This window comes from Bison bison, unplaced genomic scaffold (assembly GCF_000754665.1).
Source record: "Bison bison bison isolate TAMUID 2011002044 unplaced genomic scaffold, Bison_UMD1.0 scf7180017864390, whole genome shotgun sequence".
NCBI lineage: Eukaryota > Metazoa > Chordata > Mammalia > Artiodactyla > Bovidae > Bison > Bison bison.
The window spans coordinates 8,496,854-8,508,980 of NW_011494962.1; the positions used below are offsets into that span (position 1 = coordinate 8,496,854).

General features: G+C 36.5%; 1 protein-coding gene across 1 annotated transcript; it reads right to left on the reverse strand.

The window, feature by feature from the left end:
* Positions 1 to 593: 593 nt before the first annotated feature.
* RERGL (RERG/RAS-like) lies at positions 594 to 11,727 on the reverse strand. Its single transcript, XM_010858752.1, has 5 exons — positions 11,553 to 11,727; positions 9,848 to 9,904; positions 6,943 to 7,016; positions 4,929 to 5,077; positions 594 to 2,184 (listed from the first exon to the last, which is right to left on the reverse strand). Exons 1-5 carry the CDS (start codon positions 11,602 to 11,604, stop codon positions 1,902 to 1,904), a joined length of 615 nt encoding a protein of 204 aa, XP_010857054.1. The 5' UTR covers positions 11,605 to 11,727; the 3' UTR covers positions 594 to 1,901.
* Between the last annotated feature and the right edge of the window lie 400 nt (positions 11,728 to 12,127).

The window sequence follows — 12,127 nt, forward strand, 5'->3', positions numbered from 1 at the left end:
CTCACCAAGGATGGCAGAAGGGGCGCTGCAGTCCAGGAGGTGGACAGATGACTTTGGGGGGGAAATTGTACCCTATGTAATGGTAGAAGGCCCAAAATGTTTTTGTCTCATGTAATACTTATTTCAGGACAATAAGGGCTTCAAGCTTATATATTTATCAACTAGTTTTTACCTTTTCCTTCCCCTATGACATCTAGATTTCCAAATGAACTTAAAAAAAAATGCTAATCTTTTTTTTTTGACACAAATTTTATTTTATTTTATTTTTATTTTATTTTTAAACTTTACATAATTGTATTAGTTTTGCCAAATATCGAAATGAATCCGCCACAGGTATACCCGCATCCCCCATCCTGAACCCTCCACCCTCCACCCTCCCCTCCCCTCCCTCTGGGTCGTCCCAGTGCACCAGCCCCAAGCATTCAGTACCGTGCATCGAACCTGGACTGGCGACTCGTTTCATACATGATGCTAATCTTTTAATCTAAAAAGGATCTTAGCCTCATCAGTTTTTACTCTATGATAATTGCCCTTGTTACTATAGTATACAATAAAGAATTGTAGACTTTTTCATCATCAGGCCGAATATAAACTATGGGTAAGAAACATTTATTTTTTTAATTGGGGGAATATTGTTTTACAGTGTTGTATTGGTTTCTGCCATACAACAATACAAATCAGCCGTAATTATACATATATCACCTCCCTATTGAGATTCCCTCCCCTCGCCTCCCTCTACCGTACCACTCTAGGTCATCACAGAGCACCAGGCTAGGTTCCCTGTGTTATACAACAACTTCTCACCAGCTATCTATTTTACATATGGTAACATATATATGTCAGTGCTAATTTTTCCATTCATCTGACTTTATTCTTTCCCCAGAATTTAACTTCTTAAGGCCTTAGCGGTTAAAAAAAAAAAAACAAAAAACTTGTGTGATCTTAAATAACTCACTGCTTATTATAGATACACTTTCTAAATTAAATCCATGCATTTCTGTTAAATAGATCTTGAATTTTACAAATTGATAAATTAAGCTCTATAATATATTGAAGAAGTGAAGTGAAAGTTGCAGCCATGTCTCTTAGATACCCCATGAACTATACAGTCCATGGAATTCTTCAGGCCAGAATATGGACTGGGTAGCCCTCCACTTCTCCAGGGGATCTTCCCAACCCAGGGATCAAACTGGGTCTCCTGCATTGCAGGCAGATTCTTTACCAGCTGAGCCACCAGGGAAGCCCAAGAATACTGGAGTGGGTAGCCTATGCCTTCTCCAGTGGATCGTCCTGACCCAGGAATCGAACCAGGGTCTCCTGCACTGCAGGTGGATTCTTTACCAGCTGAGCTACCAGGTGAATATAACTATCAGTTCAGTTCAGTTCAGTTGCTCAGTTGTGTCTGACTCTGTGACCCCATGAATCGCAGCACGCCAGGCCTCCCTGTCCATCACCAACTCCCGGAGTTCACTCAGACTCATGTCCATCGAGTCAGTGATGCCATACAGCCATCTCATCCTCTGTCGTCCCCTTCTCCTCCTATATATAACTACATATTTCATCTAAAAGACATATATAAAATATAGGTAAGAGAGCCCTAAAGAATGGTAGTTTAAGAAAATTACATAAGCAGGGTTTATTTGGTAAGGTAAACTGTACAGTAATCCACCATTAAATTATACTAATACTATTCTGTGTATAGAGAATAGTGTGAAGCAAAATGTATAAGATACAAGCAACCAAAAAGGCAAACTATATATTTGAAAACACAGTTGTGGTTCATGGTCAATTATTTCATATCTCTAAGAGAATGTTTTCGCTGCACACAAAAGGTAAATTTAATTCCCAAACAAATGTTTGAAACTCTCTGATATAATAAATCCCCCAGGATCACATGTCTACTAAACAGATTTCCTTCTCTTTCCAAATACATTATTGATCAGCTTGGCCATGGATTTAGATCCACTGTATCTTCTCTTCTCTTTGAGTTTGAAGTTTGTCAGGATGTCCCTGATAATTCTGATAAACATCATTTCCACCTCCAGAGATTGCTCTGCTGCAGACAGTTCACAGAATTGGCACCGGTTATCCAATGCCAGTTTGTGCCCTTCTTCCCAGCCAACCTCTCGCACATGACAGAGATCTTGCTTGTTACCCACCAAAAGCACTGCTGACTCCACAGGTCTGAAATACAGATACACAATTCTTTGGTAAGACTGCTTTAACAACTCTTTTTTTATATATTAAGTAGGTTTATATAAAAATGAATTATAGGACCCCCCCCCAAAAAAGGAAAAAATATTATGTGTATTATTTATTCGTGTGTATTTGTAGTCATGTGTGTATCCTCATTTACTCATAAAAAGGATTTTAGATTAAATGTAAATGACACAGACCCAACAAAACTCTTAAAGCATAAGATTTGAAGTGGTACAAATCTATTCCTGGAACTATGGCTCTGTTTATTAACAAGACATGAGTGTGACATCATTTTCCATTTTCAGTTCTCTTATATGTTAAAAAACAAAAAAGGTAAAATAGTTCTCATCACCCAGAATGAAGAAGTATGTAGAAAACCTAGCTCAATGCCAGGCTATAATAAAATAATAATAATAATAATAAAAGCATCTTTTATTAAAGATGCTTATTAAGCATTATTTTTCATTTTCTTATCAATTGAAAGAGAAGGACTAGCTACTGCTTCTTTACTAATTAAACAATTTAAATACAGTTTTCTTAAGGAAAAATATTATTCAGTACTCATCACTGTTTGTTCACTGTTAATATTCATTATAACATATTCTAAAGAAAATTTTACCATCTTGTAACTGTGTACAACTTTTCTGATTTATTTAAGAAATACATTTCTCTGTAAGGTAATGTCTTTGGCAAATATCAATACAATCTCTGTGGTTACAGTGCAACATTTCTAAAGCAGGGTTTCATTTGAAGAATACAGTATGGCCACTAGTCCTTAAATGACAAGAAATAGTGCCAAGATATCTACTATAGGTAAGAAATGGGAAAATGAAGTCTTCAACACCATCTCAAGAGATATTGTATAGAAACCACCAAAGTATGTTTTATTCACATGATGGTTTGAGCCATCAAGGAAAAAGCATTGCATGTCTAACACTAGACTCTTGATGATAGTAATAGTACATTATGACATAGTTCATATACTAATAATATCTCTTTATATAGGGCTTCCCTGGTAGCTCAGCTCGTAGAGAATCTGCCTGCCATGCAGGAGATCCCAGTTTGATTTCTGGGTCAGGAAGATGCACTGGAGAAGGGATAGGCTACCCACTCCAGTATTCTTGGGCTTTCCTGGTGGCTCAGACAGTAAAGAATCTTCCTGCAACGTGGGAGACCTAGGTTCGATCCCTGGGTTGGGAGGATCCCCTGTAAAAAGGAATGACTACCCACTATAGTATTCTAGCTTGGAGAATTCCATGGACAGAGGAGCATGGCAGGCTACAGTCCACGGGGTCACAAAGAGTTGGACACGACGGAGTGATTTTCACACATATAGTTCAGAAAATTATTGTGAAGAATTAATGGGGAAGAATAAATGAAATATTTTGAAGGATAAGTCACAAATATCAGATATAATTTTTTAAATGCCATGTTTTCTTTCTATCTATAGATAAGAGATTTGGAAATAGACTCTACTTAAAGATTAAAAATTGGAAATACCCAAGAATTATTTGATCAACACATTAAGAATATTGCATGAGAATGTCAAATATAAAGATTTTTAAAATATACATTTTTAATTCTTCTTGAGTGATTCTTTTGATAATGAAGAATAGCAAAGTAATTTTAATTACTTACCCTTACCACAGTTATGGTGCTTAAACATAAAATATTTAACACCCAAAACAATGGAGTTCCCTCAAAATCAGTAATATTATAGGAAATCAGAGCCCTGAGGTTTCTTAGTAAAATCATATTCTTTTCTCCTACCATGTTTCCATCAGTTCTATAATCAGAAAAAGAAGGTCTAGAAATTAAAGGGTTTACCCAAGGTCAATCAGATATAAACAAGAATTCACATTGAATGACTCCAAGGGAACACCCCTTATCAATTATTATCTGATTATTTCTTGATAATGGGCATTTTAAAAAGATATTAAAATCACAGATATCAATTTTCAGGAATGATATTGTGCTTCCTTGCTTCCCAGATTAGCATGATATTAGAGAAGGGCAAATCTGGCTAAGAGCACAAAGAATCCCTTACACCAGCATGTTGAACAAAAATAACTATTTTAAAGGGAAAGGATAAAGCAATTTAAAAAAAAGGAAAACTAAAAATGGGAAATTCATAGGTTTAAACATATATCTACTAATGCAAAAATAGTCTAAGGCATCATTGTTTTCCTGCATAATGACTTTGTCAAGACATTAACAATAGGGCATTGTAGATTAGCTCTTTATTTTAGGAGGTGAAATGGAGAAAAATGTAGTCTCATACTTAGAATTTGTAATGGTTTGATTATTCAGTCTATTTTGCTTTGTAGACTGAAAATACCAATGACTAGGAATTGAATGCCAAACATAATACATCTGGATTTATTTAGTATCCTTAACATTTTTGAGGGAATGAAAAAGAAAGGTGGAAAGGGAACTATCTTGTGTACAAAGGACTATTATTTTGCAAGCGATTGTCATGTTAACAATAGAAGCTGTCTCGTAAAACAGTCATTTATTGGGGCAAGTTAACTGTTGATGTCTTTCAGGATATAAAGTATTCTCATCTTACTCCTTTTACTACATGTGTAACTCCTGTGGAATGGAAGGTGGCTTGTTCAGGGCTGTTAAATTTTGTAATTGGAAACCTGTATTAAATTCTTCCTAATGATGCTTACAGCTCTATGATGATTTACTAAAAAGAAAGTAGAGAGGAATGAAAAATACCTCACCTTTTACAATGACTTGTCTGTGGCTCCCGAATTCTGTAGATTAATGCTTTTGCAAATGCAAAGGAAGACCTGTCACTGATGTCATACACAATAACAAACCCATCTGCCCAATGCAGCTCACTTGTGAGGGAAAATTTTGCTTTCTGTGGCTGTAAATAAATCAAACACATTGAAAGTGGTAGGATTGGACCTCTGTATTTTACATGACAGACAGCTAATTAATGGAGACCCATTTTACCTGGAAGAGAATTCAGTAAGCAAATACTGCTATTTTCTAAAATGCAGTTTCTTTGTATCACACTTTTTCTTTTATCAAAAGTGATCAAATTTTTTAAAAAAATAAAGAACTATAATAAAGTTATATCTATTTCATTTGATAACTTTTTCTCTAAAAAAAACTTCTCTTTTTCTGAAAATTTGATGAGCCCTAATAATTGCCTTTAACACCATATCCACACAGGAGACAGTATCTTCTATATTAGTGAACAGAATATGTATTGATTTTTTAGTAACAGATTTAAATCAGTAAAGCAACAATAGTGATTAAGGTTTAGCAAAAAAGATTTGAAGGATGTTTGCCATACCCAACAAAATCTATCCCACAGGGGATAGAGATGTTTTGAAATATTGAACAGCTAGCCACCCTTCTCTTACTTATATAATTATATTTAAACTTTTAAAATATAAATTTATTTATTTTAATTGGAGGTTAATTACTTTACAATATTGTATTGGTTTTGCCATACATCAACATGAATCTGCCACAGGTATACACGTGTTCCCCATCCTGAACCCCCTTCCCACCTCCCTCCCCGTACCATCCCTCTGGGTCGTCCCAGTGCACCAGCCCCAAGAATCCAGTATCATGCATCGAACCTGGACTGGCGATTCATTTCATATATGATATTATACATGTTTCAATGCCATTCTCCCAAATCATCCCACCCTCTCCCTCTCCCACAGAGTCCAAAAGACTGTTCTATACATCTGTGTCTCTTTTGCTGTCTCGCATACAGGGTTATCCTTACCATCTTTCTAACAATAACCCTGTATACGAGACAGTAAAAGAGACACTGACGTATAGAACAGTCTTTTGGACTCTGTGGGAGAGGGAGAGGGTCGGATGATTTGGGAGAATGGCATTGAAACATGTATAATATCATATATGAAATGAGTCGCCAGTCCAGGTTTGATGCACGATACTGGATGTTTGGGGCTGGTGCACTGGGACGACCCAGAGGGATGGTACGGAAAGGGAGGAGGGAGGAGGGTTCAGGATGGGGAACATGTGTATACCTGTGGTGGATTCATGTTGATGTATGGCAAAACCAATACAATATTGTACAGTTAAAAAATAAAATAAAATAAATTAAAAAATAAATTCCATATATATGCATTAGTATGCTCTATTGGTGTTTGAATAAAGGGGTTTGTACTCAAAATCCTTCTTACTTTGGTTTTATTGACAGTGGTTTAGTTATCTGGTGGCTCAGACAGTAAAGCGTCTTGCTTACAATGCGGGAGACCTGGGTTTGATCCCTGGGTCAGGAAGATACTCTGGAGACGGAAATGGCAACCCATTCCAGTACTCTTGCCTGGAAAACCCCATGGACGGAGGAGCCTGGTAGGCTACATTCCGTGGGATCGCAAAGAGTCGGACACGACTGAGCTACTTCACTTTCACTTTCTTTAGTTATCAACAAATGCAACTTAGCAAACATATAAACTGAATTAATAAGCATTAAACTATTAGTATTTTGACAGCTACATTGTGACCTGATAAAAATATATTATGAAAGCATAATAATATTGCTATTTTAAAGATATCTGTAACATAATTTTGTCATAACTTTACAGAGAAGCTAGATAATATAACACTAAAATAATTTCTTAAATTTTTAATAATTAAAATTGAGAAGTAACTTCAATATTAAGGCCAGCAACTGCACACTTACCCTTATCCTATCTTCTTCAAATCATGATTGAAAATATAAAAGTATTTTGGTTTACTTACCTGAGAACAAGGGTCATATATTTCTAGATTCAATTGCTTCCCTTCCAAACACAAATGTTTGTTATAGATAGATTCTGCAAAATATACATATACTCATTATCAGTATGGAAATACTCCAGAATTTTAAAACATGGATTTATATTTGGATCAGCCAAATATAAATATAGCCCTATAAATTCAACCAGTCATATTTTAGTTTTAGTAGCTTTTCTTTATTGATAGTGGTAAAAAAAAACATGTATTTGCTATATTTGCTCATATATATATTAAAAATGAATTTCACCACTGTACCTATTCACTGACATGTTTTTGTGCCTATATATTAGTCTGTTCATTACCATAGCCTCTAGAAGAGTAACTGCCGCATGACAGGTGTCCAATAAATATTTCTTGAATGAATGAAAGACTTCATTTCTGTAACTGTCCCTCCAGTGTTTTCATACAAGACGTAACTTATCTCCAGAATTGCATACTGATACATTTGCCAACTGACACATGACCCATTCTGGCAAACACTCCATAACCCTTGGTAGAAAGATGTAGCTGACATTTGGGAAAGCCAGCTTCAGGGGGTTAGGGATGACATTTATTTTATGTAATTCAATTAATTAATTAATTGTTGGTTGTGCTGGGTCTTTGTTGCTGTGGGAGCTTTTCTCTAGTTGTGGTGCATGGGCTTCTCACTGCAGTGGTTTCTCTCGTTGGGAAGCACAGGCTTTAGGGTGCTCAGACTTCAGTAACTGCAGCATGTGGCCTCGGTAGTTGCGGGTCCCGGGCTCGAGAGCACAGGTTCAACAGTTGTGACACATGGACTTAGTTGTTCTGCAGCATGTGCGATCTTCCTGGACCAGGGATTGAACCTGTGTCTCCTGCATTGACAGGCGGATACTTTACCACTGAGCCACCAGGGAAGCCCGGGGGTACATTCTGAGATCCTTCTAGGCTACACAGAGTGAAATTTGTTACTGTTTAATTAAATCTTAAAATATGTCTTCAGACAGTTTATTCTAAACTTCGTAAGCTTACTACCGTGAGTTATCAACAGTAAAGAATGTGCCTGCAATGCAGGAGATGCAGACACAGATTCGATCCCCGAGTGGGGAAGATCCCCTGGAAGAGGAAATAGCAACACACTCCAGTATTCTTTACTGGAGAATCCCATGGACAGAAGAACCTGGTGGGCTACAATCCATGGGTTGCAAAGGAGTCAGATATGACTGAGAGATTAAACAACAGCAACAACCATGAACTATCATTTCCTCCTGAGACCTTTAAAAATACCTACTCTCAATACTCAAAAACTGCCAGCAGGGGTCACCAGCTCTTAACATTTTAGAATTTTATTATTTCCCCCTGTAGGCCTTCATTTACACATAAGGTCATTTTTTGGCTAATTAATCTTCTTGCTGTGGACCTTTAACTCACTTCATTGTCTTTATAAATGTCTCTAGGTCTTATTTTTCAATAGAGGTGTAATAGCCAGAAATATGCATACTTCATTTGCTTATATAACTATGTTGTATTAAAGATTAAGGTGACATTTACTTTTGTTGTTGCTGTTAATTATTCTTTGTAAATGTGTATTGTTTTATAGTTTTGGAACACTTTCTCATGCCTTACTCTTAGTTTGTGTGTTATCTGGCCCTTTATGACTGAAGTTGTTGACCTGAGAAATGAAACAATAAGAGTTTCTCTTTCTATATATTTTTTCTTTCTATAATCAGAGCTTGCCCTAAAACACTCACAGCATCATATGAACTAAAATACTATGTTGGCTACATGCAGGCAGCAACACAATGCAATACTTCAAAGTTGTTTTCTAAAATACTCTAATAATGCTACCTCATAAATGAATGCTAAAGATTTTTGTTGTTGTTTATTTCTCATGAAAAACACTTGCAATCGTAACTTCTTACTCTAAGTATAATGGAATGAAAAAAAAAAATCCCTTTCTCCCAATTCTATTTCTTAAAATCTTCATTCCTATTAAAAAAACAAAAAACCTTTCCCCACCATGCCTTCAATCAGGTAAGATATTAGTAGCATTATATAGATTAATTTTTGAGCCAAAAATATATTCAAACTTCTGGCAAAATTCCCCACTTTTTATTAATTCCCCACTGTGGCATTTCCCATATGTCATGCTAATTTTGATAAAAATAACAAAATTATGGTAGAGTTAGTGAAATGATCCTAAGATTATATCAAGGTGCCCTGGCACCTGTTTTAGAATTTCTCTGAAACTTACATAAGCAACCTACATAATTATGATATGATCTTTAGTCAAAGCATAATTTTCCTGTTATTTTCACATGGTCCTTTGAAAATAAGCATTTATTAAATAAATGCTTTAAATAAAATAAGCATTTATTTTGTAGTTACTTGTGCTTTTATAATTAGTCTTTATCTCTCAGCAGATGTTGCTTTAATTTTAAAATTGCTTCACAGTTTAACAAAACCCCCACACTCACATGCTCTGCAATGGTTGGTGCAGATGGGTGGGACCCAGGTTTAAGGTTTTTCTAGTTCTAGACTGAAATCAACTGGATTTCTAATGTATCTCAGTTAACATAAAACTGGATAAATTTTATGAAAGAATATTTAGTTAAAATACTTATTTGGGCTTTTAAAATCAGAGTCCATGAATTAAACAAGTTGCTTAAAAGTGCAAAAATAGAAGATTCTATGAAAATGCTTCTCTGATGTTGTTAATTTGAAGAAGAAAATGGAACCCACTCCAGTATTCTTGCCTTGAAAATCCCAAAAACAGAGAAGCCTGGTGGCCTACATACAGTCCATAGGGTTGCAAACAGTCAGATAAGTCTTAGCAACTGAGCACACACGCACTGATGTTAATTGATGATGCTGAAGTTTTAAAGTGAAAAAGTCTAAAGTAGCGACTTACCAAAATTAGAAGCATATTCTCCAATGAAGCGCTTGGTAAGAAACCTTACTATAAGGGCTGCAAAACAAAACAAGCTGAATTTAAGGTCTTATCAGTTTTAAGACACAGGTAACAACTTAGCTACCTTGGTGGCTCAGCCAGTAATGAATCCTCCTGCAATGTGGGAGACCTGGGTTCAATCCCCAGGTTGGGAAGATCCCCTCGAGGAGGAAATGGCAACCCAATCCAGTATTCTTGCCTGGAGAATCCCATGGACAGAGGAGCCTGGCAGGCTACATTCCACGGGGTCACAGAGTCAGACAGGGCTGAGCAACTAAGCACAGCACACATGAATGTACGTAAGGTTTTATCTCTTGGCTTAAAAATTACTAAGTATTAATGAAGACCTTGAAGTTTTACTAAATTCTGGTCTAAATAATAATCAGTAAGATTAGCAATCATAAAACCGTAAAAATTAGGAGGCTAGAAAGAAAGTGATCTTACTGTGGTGCCCACTCAATTCACTGTGTAAGTAATTCACTAAGGCAAACACACATAAGAAACCTCAGCTTTGCAACAGAGACAGATTTCTTATTAAATCTGAGATGCAAGAACCATGATATCTTTTTATTTCATCAAATTAATTGTGGCTCCAAGGTGCCACATGTTTGTAATAGTGGCCAGGACAGTATCACACCTTTGTGAATGTTTAAGGAAACAGGGACTTCAAAATCCAAGAAACGGAGGATCGCCCTCTAGTGTTGGTTAATCTTACTGCAGCTCCTAGGTCTGGCCAGTTAGGATTCACCAGGCTCAGTTGGCTCTATTGGCAGCATCCTTACTACCACCATGTAACAAAGACAAACGCGTAGCTTCCAAGGTCATGGGCACCGTGTCGCTCAGTTCCCAGGCATTTAAAAAGCCATGTCCTCATCTCCCTTCAAAGTGTTTTCTTTTTTCTTTTTCCTCCTCTGAAACGTGGCTTATGTATACCTACGGCTGATTCATCTTGATATTTGGCAGAAAACAAAATTCTGCAAAGCAATTAACCTTCAATTAAAAATAAATTTTTTAAAAAGTTAAAAATAATCCACAGGTCTTCACACATTTCTCTCCACAGTTAGTCTCAGGGCAGTGGAATCTTTTCAAGACCACTGCTTGGCCACTGAGGCTTCTCAGGTGGTGCTGTCAGTGAAGAACCTGCCTGCTAATGCAGGCAGACACAAAGGATGTGGGTTCAACCCCTGGGTCAGGAAGATGCCCTGGAGGAGGGCATGGCAACTTACTCCAGTACTCTTGAATGGAGAATTCCATGGACAGAGGAGCCAGGAGGGCTACAGTCCCTAGGGTCGCAGACAGTCTGACAAGACTGAAGCGACTTAGCACACACGCATGCAGGTGTGGGGGCAGGTGTGACGGAGTGAGAAGTATGTGGGATCATGATGGAGGGATTTCCTGTTGGCCCTACTTATTTTAAACATCAGTAGAACAAGATACAAATTAATACTTCAAACAGATGTGTTCTTCAACCTGTATATACATTTTATAAATACAAAGTTAATTGCATTGCTTGCTTATAAAATGAAAACTCCTACTGAGAAATAATATATAGTTATATCAGTCTATAAATTATAATATGTTTATATATATATATACATAATGTCAATATATTTCTCACTCTTTATGTATTCTACACCAGAAAAAAAAAAAAAACATACACATTTACCAGATTTTCCTGTTCCTTCACCTCCCAAAACAGTAAGCTTCACATCATTCATCTTGCTTTCCTCCTCCTTCTTGGTCTGTCCTGTTTTCTGCGGTTATCCTGAGTTGAGCCAAGCATGTGTTTTCCAACATCCTTTTTATTATTGCTACTCTAATTCCCCTAAGGCCAACTCCACCCCATACTCCTACCATCCAATAATAACTTTTAAAATATTTTCAATTAGGTTTGAACATGTCTCTTAAAAAAAAATAAGTGGACTTACTATTTAAATACACAAAGAAATATTTAGCCAGTAGTTAAGAGCTTAACGGAAGCTTAGCTCCTCATATTCAACTTTCATGTACCTAAAGTATCTACCTTCTCCTAGAACCTAGAAAAATGATCTTTCTTCATGAAGAAAGTTTTTAGAGGATGGGTAAACATTCCTGTAAATTTCCTATAACTGGATTAGTTTTGCTTTTTTCCTATTAATAGCTGAGGCTACATTTTCTTGGAATTTTCTTTCCTGTGAAAGACAAAGTGAGATGTGCCTGTGTGCTAAGTAGCATCAGTTGTGTCCGACTCTTTTCGACCCT

Bases quoted from the DNA above. Each gene is read 5' to 3' on its own strand.
- RERGL (XM_010858752.1), bottom strand. From the start codon at position 11,604: ATGAATGATGTGAAGCTTACTGTTTTGGGAGGTGAAGGAACAGGAAAA. The intron at 9,905-11,552 runs GTAAATGTGTAT...TTTGTTTTGCAG, and splicing joins TGAAGGAACAGGAAAATCTG to CCCTTATAGTAAGGTTTCTT. The intron at 5,078-6,942 runs GTAAGTAAACCA...ATTTATTTACAG, and splicing joins TATATGACCCTTGTTCTCAG to CCACAGAAAGCAAAATTTTC.